Raw genomic sequence first — 14146 nt, 5'->3', positions numbered from 1 at the left:
ACGAGCCTGTGTGTAGCCGGGTGTGGCGGGGGAAGGGCTCCAGCCTTGGCGGTCGGGGTGGAGCGGCCCGGAGGCCGCAGGGCCTGCCAACCACGGAGGGAGTACGGTGGCAGGGGCTGAGTGAGGAAACCGCTGGGGCACAGGTGAAGTGCAGCGGTGCTCTGCTGTCTGAGTGCGTTGCTCAGCTCTACAGTTCGAGGAACTTGTATTTTGCTGAGCCTGTATGTGTGGGAGAATGGAAGATCAGCAGCTGTCTGTGACAATATCCTCACTCCTCTAACACACTGGGAAACCTCTCTGTAGAGTCAACTATCACTATCACATTGTTATAGGTATCTCCCCACCATGTTGTTGAGGTGCTCTTAGGGCTAGCAAAAAGTAACAGGTTAAATATATTAATGCTACAGATCGCTTGCCCTCCTTAAGAGGACTTTTATCTCTGTGTCCAGTGCCACAATCCACTATAATACAAATGTCCTGTTGCCTCCTAGCTGCCTAGCTCTAGCTGTTTGTTCAGGACCCCATCCCCTGCTACAGGCAGGCCCTAACCTCCTGCATTCCATATGGAGGCATGGCGGGTACGCAGATCATGATTTCGCTTATCAGTGGTATATCTGTTATATATTGCCCTTCTGGTCCTAGCTGTTACGAAGGGCAGGGAGAGATGGTTGCATTCAGAGTCCTGAGTGTCCCTCTGTGGAAGAAGCAAAATGTCAGTATTCTGCCCCTACTCCCTTTCTAGATACTGCACTGTAGTAATCTATCTCTGCTAAAGCTTCGTTTCAGAGTTGAGTAACATTCAGCTCTGTGTTGGATCTTGACCCCTCCTGAGTATATATGGGGAGGAATTAGTGTCCTAAAATAATGCTTGCCTGTTTCAGAGGAGCCGCATAGCTGAAAAATCCATTGAGACCGTTGTGTGACTGTAGCTGAGGGTGTAACTTACAACTTCAGAATAATCTGACAGGTTGGCCAACACTAAGGTGTATGTGTATGTTGATGAGGTTTCCTGTCCCTGCTTGACATGGTAAATATCCCTGATAATGCACTTCCAATTTTAAATGAGGAAGTAGACCTCTTCAAAGTCTTTAGGTGCTTAAATGTCCTGCTCTTTTCTGACAAGAAGCTGGGTGCCTAGTATTTTCAGTGATTGTTTAGAAAATCCTGTTGTGGCAAATGATAAACATACAGCATACCCACTAGTTTAAGTGTCACCAGAGATTATAAAAGTAGATGCCAAACATTCCTTTTGCTTTTTCTCCTTCACTGTAAATTGTTTATCCTTGAATAGAAATAAGAAAAACTTGACTGTTTGCCCAGATTTGCAGCTGCTCTCTAAAGGGAGAAAAATGTTAAGCTCAGCAGTGAATTTGGAAGTTACTCTGCTGGCACCATCTGTCTGATGGTGCACTACAGTGTTGTGCGGTGCAGTGGTTGAGTTATGGCTTCAGTGAACTGGGATCCCAGTATAGGAATAAAGTTTTTCTTTCCTGGCCTAGAGCAGAAGCACATATTGATAGTGACTTGCGTCATCTGTGAGGTGAATTCCCAGTGTGGAACTGTAAGTGGCGTCGAGGGACAGGGAGGAGTAAAGGGGAGATGAGAACTGCTGAGGTCGGTAATAGTGGTAAGATGCTTGCTTGAGATGGTCCCTAAGGCTGGGCCTGGGGCAGCCGAAATAGCAGTGAGGGCCGTTCTGAAAGGGTAGCCGGTACTGCACATAGCCAGCATTCTGTAGGCTGGAAACGCTGTGGCTGTGGACGCGGCCCATGTACCACCCTGAGGTGCTCTGTGGAGGAACAAGTTTGACTGTTATGCCATGAATAACAACCCCCTGTTTTTCATCACTGATGAAAGCCAACAAATACAAGATCAAAGAGCCATCAAGAAATGATACGTCATTGGTCGGCTAAGGTTAACACGCTGGTTAGGCCTGACAGTGAGAAGATTCGCATCTATCTGGCTAGACTGATGCTCTGGATAGAGCCAGCAAGATTGGAATCATTAAAACTGTGATTTACCAAGGGCTGTGGAGATGAGATGATAAACTTTCTTTAAAAAGTCTAGAAAAAAACCCTTAAAACTCTTGGTTCTTTCTTCCAATGATGCGGAGACTCTGGGTGTCGCTCCTTTCTGAACTAGAGATAGTATGGGTTACATAGGGACAATCAACTGTCTCATATGGGGGGGGGGGAAACACTGTAAATAACTTCTGCTGGGGTTTACTTGTGTTGGAAAGCTTGTGAGTACAGAAACTGAGAACAACCGGTGTGCTGCCCTTCCCCTTGATTGTCACATCAGCCTTTACTGAATGGCTGTGTGGATAGACATGCTGGCCTGATGCGAAATTTCTGTTAATGTTCTCCTTGGTACCTCTCATGTAGTCTGGGATCTTAATGCTGCTAGGAAGGGAAGAGGAAGGTTCTGCTGTTCTTGCTTTCTCATTGTTCAGTGGGATATTGGATTCTTACACACGGATGCTCTGTTTCAACCTTTGTGTTTTTGCAATGCACCAACTACTGCAGCTTGTTACCAGAATATAATGATTGAGCCATGTTTTTCAACTTTTTAAGGTTGCCTTGCACAGTTAGGATGAGTGTTGCTCAGTCTACCCAAATATTCTATCTACTTAGGTGTTTAGCTTATGGTAAATAAGGAGATGGTTTGGTGACAAAAAAGTATCTATTCTGGATTTTCCTTTATTCCTCAGATGCACAGGGAGTTCAGCTATGTAGGTGCTCTTACTGCCTGTGACAGTTAAGGGCTTCTTTAAACATGTCCACGTTCTGACTTGGAGAAAACAGCAATCTGGCCTTCATCAGTGCAAGCAATGCTTTAAAATGGTAGCTGGTGAGGCCTTTAAAGAATTATTTTCGTATTTGGTACTGGATATTCTATGTTGTGGCCTCTACCAGAGCATTAAAGAGAGTGTTAAGAAACTGAATTTGACATGGGAACAGGAGTTATCTCATCTGTTAAACCAGTCCTAATGTTGGTAAACTGTCATGGGGTGTAGAGGTAGAATGATATTAGTGTCTATACAGGGAATATTACCATTATAAAACATGACCTAAGTGAACTAAAGAGGGCTGGCTAATGTCCCTGTGGAAGGCCAGGCATCACAGAACATAACACAGGAATCTACTGAGTGCTTAGATTTCTGCGATGTTACCAGGGGCCCAAACAGAGATGTACAGGAGCTCTGTTGGGACAGTAGAGGCAGCATTCTTTGTACGTAATCTTCATATTTTATTTAAAACAGGAAAGCCCGTCCCAGCATAGGCAGGCAACATCTAAACACTGCATTACAAGTAAATAGGTGTCTGTATCATTTCTCTGGGGACTTTATATATGTTCTCACTTTCCATTTGTGGATTGAGGTGCATTCCAGCCCATGCTATCGTTCTAATCTGTTTGGAGGTTGCCTATGCCAGCTTTACAGCAGCTGACATTCTGTAACCGTGAGCAGTTGGCTCTTATGATAATGCATGATGGACATGCTGGTCAATCAAAGCTTCTGCACCATTTCTGTCTCTCATCATTTGAGAAGGTCTTTAATGCAAACCTGATGAGATTGGGGTTCATTTGTTCTTGGGTTCCAGGCTAAGTTTTAAAGGGTAGAGGGCATTTGAGATCATTGCTTATTCCAGAGAAAGACTGATGTTCCTATCAAGTTATGGTTCTCTGGAAATATGAATTAATTCACTAGGTAGCTGCAGTAGTCTCACCCTTGCTGTACAATCTGTACTACAGCTCCTTTTTTACACTGTTTTTCATACCACTATATTACCACTGTATATTTATTTTCATATATATAAACATTTTGTAAATCAAGTGAAAAAGATTATAGTAATAAGGAAAATAATATTAAATGCCAAATGTTTATTCAACTATATGAAGCAATAGGTAACACATGATGCTTGTAAAATAGCTAAGTATTTTAATTTGGCCTTTTTTTGGTCTCTCCTGTATAGGAAGTGTTAATGATAATGTTCTACGGTATTATCTTTGTTAATACCTCGATCCGCATACTCATCCTGGAGAAAGAAAGAAAGAATGAAGAGGATATGTCACCAACGCGGTAGTGTAAGCAGTCTGAAGCATAGCAACCAATGGGCACTGCTTTCTAAAGGTTTGACAGCTGAGCTGTATTGTTTAGAGCATCCCTACTGGGGGGAATATCCACTTTAAACAAAATGCACAGCCTCTCGGGTAAGGCAAATAAACTTCGCTTGATAGATTTTTGCATGCTTCCTGATAAAAGCCTCAGCACTTGGCAAATTCTAATGTGACTCTTCACGGCTCTGCCGATGTATCAGCCTACTTTAACAGACAGCATAGCATGGATCCAAATCCCAGAGTAACCAAGGGGGTGATGCTTTATCTTCCTGACACTCTGAATAAGACTCTTAACCCAAAAGTAACTTTTTAATCCAAATACAAGGATGTCCTTTTTCTGTGATTTTTTTTTTCCACACCTATTAATAGATCTGTGTGCTTATAAAACATGAATTAAAATCAAGCAGGCTTTGCTTTTGAGGTTAACGTGAATTCCTCAAAAATTGTAATCGTGAATGTTTGCTTTGATTGCTGGGAAACTACCATTACTGTCTGATGTTGATTAAGCGTTCTTTGGATTAGAAAAACACAAAACTAAGACTGAAACTAAATAATGCAAAGGTGGAGAAGGTAAGTTAAAAGTTACAATGCCAAGGTTATTGTAAACTTCTTAGTTCTAATCGCTTCGATGTACAGATGTTTTCATCCTTTCACTTAAACAACTGGATTGTCCTACTGGAAAATGTGAAGATTTTAGGAAAAAGAACACTTACATTTTATTTACTTTGTATTTAATAAACTTAGTACAGCAAGGTAAGTGTACAATAAATATTTTAAGATACAAAATTATGGAGTTCAGGAACATTCAAATAATACTAAATCTTAAGTGTTCATGAATCTCAAATACTTTAACTTGATTGATTATGTGTTTATAATTACCTCATAACCTGGGTTTTTTTCATGTTGCTTAGACACAAGAAGTGTTTTGAGTAAGAAAATCGGACAGTAGGATTATGGTGCAAAACAAATGTAATGTAGGTGACCAGCTGCACATTGCTAATTGGAAGTAGTGAAGAGTTGAACAGTTTTTAAGTAAATATGGAATTTGTTTGCATAAACTCTCTGATGCCTAAGTGCAATTAATGAAATAAATTCACTTGTAAAAGCAAAAAGATTGCAAAGCAAGGAGGCAGTCTGGATTTTAAATAAATCAGGTTTTTTGACCTGGTTTGTGTATATAAAGTATATAAAATTAAAAGAACTGAATGTTATTTTTAAGTAGAGGAATGAAAATGGATATAAATGAAAATTGGGGGGGGGAATGGAGAAAAAGAAGCTAAGTTATTACTACTTGATCTGATAGCAAACCATCTGGCAATATGCTGCCAAATCATTATGTATCATTTATATGACGCAGTGCTAATTAGATGTGCATGGATTATGCAGACTCCTTGTCTTTCAACATTGGTAGAATGTTTTAAAAATAACACTTGCAGTATTAGTATGACATGTACTTGTTATGAATTTCTGACAGTAATCCAAGGCATTTTTTCACTAGAAAATATATCAAGCACTTCAAAGACTGTTCAAATTTTGACTTATGTAAAAAAAACCCACCACCAAAAAAAACAACAACAAAAAACCAACCAACCAATATAATATCAGTATCTTCTGTACAGACACTAAGAAACTAATTTCTTTGTCTTTTTCATTAACTTACTGAAAATATACTGACTAAGCAGTTAGGCCTGAACAGTATAAAAAGATAACTAACTAGATAGATATACACTACCACTTACAGTAAGCATGCTTTGAAAGAGCATGTAATAAAACATCTTTTAAAAGTGTGTGTGCATAGTACTGTGCCTGTGCATACACAAATCCAACACTTGTATATTTTTCTCTAATAAGAAATGCAGGTATGTTATTTCTCTGCTTGCATTATCACAAAGTCAACAATTGCCACAAATGGAGTACTATAAAAGTTTCCTTTAAGTATTTATAGCATGTCTATAGCTATACTTAGAATAAATTAGCTATTATAAATATATGACTATATTAAACATGCTGCCACAGAAATCTGTTAATAAAATGTATTTTGATAATTTAAAACTTCAAACTGTCTTCATATGAAAGCTACAAAAATCTGCTGGATAGAATATCAAATATTGAAAGTTAAAAATCAACAGGCTGAATAATTAACAGGTCAAATTGCTTCCTTCTCCTCAGGAAATATCTCAAAGGTGGTACATACAAAACTATGAAAATTATTCTTTTGAAGAAAAAAAAATTGAATATGCTTGACTAAGAAATATTATATGTATTCTGGAAATTAAGGGCCTATGAATGGAGCTTGTTTATTTGTCAGGTGACTGTAAGATTCAGTTATGAATATGGTGAAAATACAGCAGCACAAACCCATAGTTGTATAAAGGAGTAGCAAGTGGGAAGAAAGACGTAGTATTTGAAAAACTATCAGAACGTTCTACTACAGGGATATAGATCTTAACACAAGACTACTTTTTGTAATGTGGATGCTTGTGTAAACATAAGTGTGACTTGCTGTGTGTAGTTTGTTGTATTTACATTTATAGATGATTTGGAAGAGTTGAAGATAGCTCAAAGAGCTGGCAGCATGCTTTATAGTGTAGAAAGCATGTTCTGCAAAGTGGTATAAATAATCCGTTGTTTAGATTTACTTATAGACTTAGAATTACTTATACAAGAAAGAGGTATATGCTTATCAGAGCATTTTTTTATTTTAGATGTAGTCAGGTAATGTTCCTCTAGTAGAAGGACGAGAGCGAAATTCAAAACAAAATGGAGATGTACGCTTTTAACAGTGACTGTCATTAATGATGTCCTGGTAAACTTTTCCAATATGATAAACTTGTTTGAATTCTTCATAGTTATGGATGGTTGCCTTTCTAAAAAGTTACTGTCCTTTGAACATGGGCTGGATTTAGGGTTCTGTGGATGAAAACTGGATTGTTGTGCAAGAGATTTGATTTTAGTAGTGGCATAGTAAAGTCCATGCACTGCTTGGAACATGCTGAAGACCGATTCCTATGAGAGGTCCCAACTGGGTGGGCCCCAAAAGTGAGAAACTACTATGAAGGGAGCTTGTTTATTTGTCAGGTGTCTGTAAGATTCAGTTATGAATATGGTGAAAATAAAGCAGCACAAATCCATAGTTGTATAAAGGAGTAGCAAGTGGGAAGAAAGACGTAGTATTTGAAAAACTATCAGAACGTTCTACTACAGGGATATAGATCTTAACACAAGACTACTTTTTGTAATGTGGATGCTTGTGTAAACATAAGTGTGACTTGCTGTGTGTAGTTTGTTGTATTTACATTTATAGATGATTTGGAAGAGTTGAAGATAGCTCAAAGAGCTGGCAGCATGCTTTATAGTGTAGAAAGCATGTTCTGCAAAGTGGTATAAATAATCCGTTGTTTAGATTTACTTATAGACTTAGAATTACTTATACAAGAAAGAGGTATATGCTTATCAGAGCATTTTTTTATTTTAGATGTAGTCAGGTAATGTTCCTCTAGTAGAAGGACGAGAGCGAAATTCAAAACAAAATGGAGATGTACGCTTTTAACAGTGACTGTCATTAATGATGTCCTGGTAAACTTTTCCAATATGATAAACTTGTTTGAATTCTTCATAGTTATGGATGGTTGCCTTTCTAAAAAGTTACTGTCCTTTGAACATGGGCTGGATTTAGGGTTCTGTGGATGAAAACTGGATTGTTGTGCAAGAGATTTGATTTTAGTAGTGGCATAGTAAAGTCCATGCACTGCTTGGAACATGCTGAAGACCGATTCCTATGAGAGGTCCCAACTGGGTGGGCCCCAAAAGTGAGAAACTAAAATAATGAGGACCTTAGGAAAATGCTGGTAAATGTGTTTTGACAGCTTGTCTGGATTTACCGGGGCTATGCTAATATCCATTTTACAGAGAATTCAAGCTGAAACAAAAGGAATATGAAATATTTGCCTGTTCTGAAATTTACCACATCTGTTAATCTGAGGTCTGAGCCAAGCCTCGACATAGAGGTATGATTACTAATAAGCATTACATACGGTTTGTTGTTGGTTTTTTTGCTTGCTCTTACATCAATAAAGAAAAACAAGCTTATGTATAACTTCTGGACATTGGGTGGCACCATTGCCTCACATAAGCCACCATATAGATGCCTTCTAGCTTAAGTTTTACAGTGTTGGCTCAGCTCCCTTTTTTCCTTTAGCATAACTATATAAGGCAAGTCAAAAAGCAGAACTAGTAGCCTTCTTTCTTTTCTTTTTTTAGCTTGCTTTAAATGGTAACGGATTTTTGACCAAGAACTGATGTTGCTTAGTTTAAGGAACTGTCATCTGATTTCAAGTGCTGATCTGCAGATCTTCTGTGAAGCTCTTGACTGAAATAGAAAGATACTCTTTACAGCCAATCTGCTTTCGTGTGCGTGTGCCCCAGCCACCCTGTAGTGAAGCTGTGCACTAATGTAAAAAGCAGGAATAGCACCTGCGTGTTTTATTGTCTTTAACAAAACTTCAGTGTAAAATGATTTTTTTATTTAAAAGCTGATTTGCGTCGGTGACATGGCTGACATATCAGATACCATTATATGTTTCTGTAAGGGCAAGATCTCCTCTAAGTTTACTTTTAAGATGTATTTAGGTCTTTTTAATTGGTTCTTGATCTCCTTGCTGGCAGGTACAAAGTTTGTTCCAGATCAGGAGACATTTGTATGTGAGTTACTTTCAAATTTAATGTATTACTGGTATAAAAGCATGAGACAAATACCTCTTTTAGCTACTGGTATAAATTTTTTTCCAGGGTTCATTAAATTTATTGTACAGAGCAAAATACTCAAATAGTAGATAATAGTAGATAACTAATAGCATTTTGCCATTAGATTAATTACAGTAAACTGTCAGAGACTGCATTTTGAAAATTGACCTACCAGTTACACAGTATTTACTACTGTGGAACTGAATGAGCTGGTAAAAAGGAATACAGTACTTGGGTTAATTTGTAGTTTATGGCTCTATTTGGGGCAAAAGTGCAGAATTAAGTTTTGCAGTTGTTTCAGAAAATCTCATAGCAGAGCAACGTCGGAGTTATGTAGGTCAGTGTTAGGACTGACCTTTCTGATGAAAGCTGAAAGAGTACCAGTGATTTTTTTTTTTTTTTTTATTAACCCCCCCCGTTTGCATGTATGTTGGCTGTTCAACCTAAAGATACCACAATTTTAGCATAAATAGAAATCTGTGTAAAAGAATTTCTTATTCTCTGAAAATGTTGCCATCCAGTTGAGTTATCAGAAACAATAACAAATCATGTATCGGTAGTATCTGCTATAAACCGCTTATGAACCTGCTACCTGCAGAAGTTTGCACTGTTCAGACTTGTAAGGAATGTGTTCGCTAGAATCTGAACTAACTACAAAATTCAAGAACAGATTATTAAAATAAATTTCTTGGATTATCTGTTTGTAATCCGTAATCTGACCAGCTCTATCTGTTTATACTGCTCTAGAACTGATAGCAGTGCAGCTCTGCAAGTTCAAGATCTTTCATTCTTCAAACATTTAGAGCCTCACAAGTAAACTTGGAGTAACAGATAGTCCAGTTTCAGAGCTGAAAAATGGGACAGATGCTTTAAATACACGCTATGAGAACCAGTGAGGATTTAACATTAGAAGAATCCTACTTTTTTATTCTTTTTAGTGGGAAAAGAAATTGAAAAGAAACATGATATTATTTCTCAAGTACTGAAAAACTAGGTAAGGACTTTCTTTAGGCCCATAAGGGATGTGATAAGAAGTAATGTCCTAAAATTAAAACAAGGAAGATTTAAGTCGGACATCAGAAAGAATCATTCCAATTGTGAGACGTAAATACTAAGGTAGACTTTCCATAGCAGCTTCTAATGACAGGGATTTCAAACAGCTGTCAAAATGGTTTAGACCCAGTGCATTGTGCCTTCTGGCTGGAACTGGGAGGGAGGAGATAGAGGAGGACTAGGAACTGTGGTTGAAGAAGTGATAGGTTGTATTTTTCTTTTCTTTCTGTAGGGACTACTCAGCTGATACTGTACCTTTTGGCTCCCACGGGGTTTGGAGTTCAGTGTCAGCCAGGAACTGGGAGTCAATGCTTTGCACAGCTGAAAGATGCTTTTGATTTCTGGTGTCTCCATGCTCTGAGAGGTAGCATGGTCCTGCTGTGAGCAGATGTGAATGAAATGACCTCTTGAGGTTTCTTCTAAGTCCTGTCCGATCCCACCCTGTGATTTTAATATTGTACATTCTGTAGTAGATTAATCTGCTAGAAACAATAATTTGTCTTTCACACTTATTATTCAGACCAAGATCCCTGATCTGTTACAGTAAATTCACTGCCAAATAATGGTGATGAAAAGACAAAATTGTTACTGATTTAGAGAAGATAGTTACCAACTGTTGTGGGTTGACCCTGGCCAACAGCTGAGCACACACACAGCTGCTTGCTCACTCCCTCCCCTCCCCCAGCAGGACACTGCATAGAGGAAGAGCAAAAGCAAGAAAAGTTGTGGGTTGAGATAAAGACAGTTTAGTAAGTGAAGGAAAGAGGGGGGGAAAGACCCAAGTGATGCCAAGGCAATCGCTCAGCACCTCTCAAAGCAAAGCAATGTCCAGCCAGTCTCCAAGCAACAGCCACCTTGGAAGTCAACCCCCCCACACCTTCTTCTAACCCAGCTTTTATTGCTGAGCATAGCTTTATATGGTATGGAATATGCCTTTGGTCAGTTTGGGTCCTAGCTGCGTCCCCTCCCAACTTCTTGCTCAACTCGGGGGAAGGATGGCACCATCTGGGCTGCTATGAAGAAAGTTAACTCCATCCTGGCCAGACTCAGTACACTCAGTCTTTACAGCTTTTTAGGTAAAATTCAACAAAATAGTTGTGTTCCACACCATCTACACAAAGCTTCAGGTTTTGAGGTTTACTGTGAATCTCATAGGCATTTTCTCAGGATTGGTGATGGTTTCTGCAGAGCTATGTAAAGATTTGTTATTGCTGTTAAGCAGCAGAGCATACTGGGCTTGTCCACAAAGCAGTTTTTCCAGAGTCTTAACTGAGTGCTTTTCGTTTAGAGCTGTATATTTTTGGGGGGTTGGCAATATTTTTCTTTATGATTTTGACATCAATCTCGTAAACATCTTTTGACTTTTGTATTTGCTGTGTGTCACGTTCACTTGATGTTGCTGTATTTGAATGGTTCTGTACCACATGTGACATTCTGTGTTTTTTGTGATCCAGTTCCATTTGACTTTCTGTATCAAAAGCAGAATTAAATACTCCTAAGGGAGCAGTTGCTGGTGGACATAATCTAAAACTGCTTTGAGGTTAATCCAGGCTGCGATGAGTGCAGTTCCTCTGAAGTGACATCAGGCTGTAATGGCTCCTAAGGGCCATTTCATAAACGAAAATTTCTGGAATGTGGAGTGCTCTGGTTGCTACTGTCAGTTTTGCTCAATAAGCTCCTCATCTGGTTAACTATTCCAGCCCTTGTTTTCCCTTACCCCAGTCAGCAGGACAAGGCAGATGCCCATGTTTGAGCGAAGAAGATCAGGACGCTGAAGTCCTTTTCGGACATAATTAAAACTATTTTTACTGCACAGAGGATGGTTTTGTGGTTTTGTTCATGTCAAGGGATAGTTGTTAGGTGACTTTATTCATGAGCAAGGATGGTTGGCAAGCTCAGAATTGAATCATTTTACCTTTAATAATGACTGACCTTTCTGCCAAATAATTATTTTAAACCGCCAAATTATTTTTGCCAAAGTGGGGGGCCTCAACAGGCAGCAAATACCAACTTCTATGCTTGGAGACAGTTTACAGACCCAAAATTACAGACTGGTTTTGTCTGTAGGTATGTGCCAGATAGGTGTCGTGTCCTTTTCTATTCTTCTCCCTACCATCTCAGAATAAGAGAACAATTTAGGCTGGGAAGGACCGCTTGAGGTCCTCTGCTCCAACAGCCAGCTCAAAGCAGAGCTACCTCTGAAGTTGCTCAGGCTCCTGTCCAGTAAGTTCTGAATGCCTCCAAAGGTGGAGATTCATCAGCCTCTCTGGGCCGACTTGTCTCAGTGTCTAATCTCTGTGACTTTTTTGTTATCTTCATTTAGAATTTCCCTTACTGCAACTTGTGAACGCTTATTCTCTTGCTGTGCACTTACTGAGAAGAATCTCTAGCTTTCCCTCTCTAGGTAATTGCTGGCAGCAATTAGATTCCCCTTTAGTCTTTTTTTCCATCTGTTCTGAACAATCTGTTACCTCGGACCTGCCTGGTACGCCACGTGTTCCAAGCCCTTAACCAACTTAGTGGCTGTCCAGTGGATTTGCTCCAGTTTGACAGTCTCTCTTGTGCTGGTGAGCCCAAAATTGTACAGAATAGTCCAGGTGCTGCCTCCAAATAACAAGTAGAGGGTATTAATCACTTCTTTTGTCCTGCTGACTATGCTATTACTAATGCAGCCTGTTGTATAGTTGGCCTTCATTATCACAAAAGGACACTGCTTTCTCACACTCAGCTTGACCACCAGGACTCCCAGGCCTCTTCCAGCAAAGCTGCTTCCTGGCCAGTCAGTCCCCAGCTTGATGGTATTACATGAGGTTATTCTGACCCAGGTGCAGAATTTTACATTTGTTTTTGTTGAACAAGATAAGGTTTCTATCAGCCCATTTTTAAAGCTTATCAGGGGCCTTTTGAAGGGCAGCCCTGCCCTCCAGGGTTTTGGCTGTTCCCTGATAGCTTGGTGTCCCCTGCAAATATGCTGAAGGTGTGCCCCCCAGGAATTGTTCAGGATGGTGATAAAAAAGGCCAGCAGCTACCTGTATAGTCCAGAGTTGTTGGTGTGAAGGCAACTGCTGTATTTTATCACTTTGTATCAGGTAGCTTCAGATATCAGGGCAGAATGTAACACTATGACATCATTGTCAGAAGTTGTTTGGGTATCTATGAGGTTGGGACTCCCTCCTGTTTTCCTACTCTACACCAGAAAATGTTCCCGGCTGATGATGACCATGAGAAGATGATTCATCAACAACCTGGCCCTCTGTTAATCAGTCCATGCAACTTACTAGCTTTTTGACACCCTATGTGCTGGGATGGTGTGAGAGTATCCATGTTTGAAAGTTACTCCTATAGCAATGGCACTGGCATTTCCAATATCTCAACTAGAGATGAGATTTCTCTCAAGTGTCATTAAGATAAGAACATGTGCTGGTTTTGGCTGGGGTAGAGTTAATTTTCTTCACAGAAGCTAGTATGAGGCTATGTTTTGGATTTGTGCTGAAAACAGCATTGATAATACAGGGATGTTTTCGCTACTGCTGAGCAGTGCTTAACAATGTGGGGCTTGAAGTGTTCGAGATAACGACAGGTTTGGTTGGAATGTGCTAGATCGAATTTATAGCTGTTATTGCTGTTTAGCTATTAATTGTCAGGCTCCTGTGCTTGCCACGGGGCTTGCTTGCTTTACTGTATATTAGAGTCTAGTGCTTGTTAGTGGCCACTTTTTGCTTTTGCTGCTTGCTGTACTGCTTATCATCTTACTCTGCTGTGCTTGGGACATTTTGATAACAGCAATGGTGATGTGCCTCAGCTGGCAGATGGCCAGGGCATCACTGCTGTTTCTGTGCTGCTGTACTGGACAGGCTGGAACTCCAGTGTGAACTCGAGTCGAAGGGACTGTGACCTGTGGATGAGTCTACGTGGGATCAGGACACTCCGAAGCTTCTGTGGCTGTGGATAGGCCCATGCCAGAACAGGTACATCTTGAAGCGTCTGTAGCCATGGTTATGTCTGTGCCTCAGCAGGTATACCTCTGACAGGATTGTGGCCCAAGGATAAGTCCATGTACACCTTGAAGCATCTGTGGCTGTGCATGAGGTCATGCTGGAGCACCTCAAAGCATGTGGCCATAGATAAGGCCACGACAGAGCAGGTACAGCCCTGGAGGGACTGCAGCCATGGGTAAGGCCATGTTGGAGCAGCTTTACTTCTGAAGGGACTGTGGCTGTGAGTAAGGCCA

The 14146-nt window shown here is 40.0% G+C and overlaps 2 protein-coding genes across 2 annotated transcripts in view; one reads left to right on the top strand and one right to left on the bottom strand.

Moving 5' to 3' along the window:
• HSPH1 (heat shock protein family H (Hsp110) member 1) overlaps positions 1-573 on the bottom strand; it is a 25085-nt gene extending 24512 nt beyond the window's left edge. The window contains exon 1 of the mRNA XM_009290211.2: positions 550-573. Coding sequence (XP_009288486.2) covers positions 550-573 — 24 coding nt within the window. The remainder of the gene's footprint in view (positions 1-549) is intronic.
• Positions 572-14146, top strand: part of B3GLCT (beta 3-glucosyltransferase) — a 93722-nt gene continuing 80147 nt past the window's right edge. Inside the window, exon 1 of the mRNA XM_019474845.1 lies at positions 572-578. Coding sequence (XP_019330390.1) covers positions 572-578 — 7 coding nt within the window. The remainder of the gene's footprint in view (positions 579-14146) is intronic.

The sequence above is a fragment of the Aptenodytes forsteri genome, unplaced genomic scaffold (assembly GCF_000699145.1).
Source record: "Aptenodytes forsteri isolate BGI_AS27 unplaced genomic scaffold, ASM69914v1 Scaffold155, whole genome shotgun sequence".
Classification (NCBI taxonomy): Eukaryota; Metazoa; Chordata; class Aves; order Sphenisciformes; family Spheniscidae; genus Aptenodytes; species Aptenodytes forsteri.
This window is presented reverse-complemented; position numbering and strand designations above follow the sequence as displayed.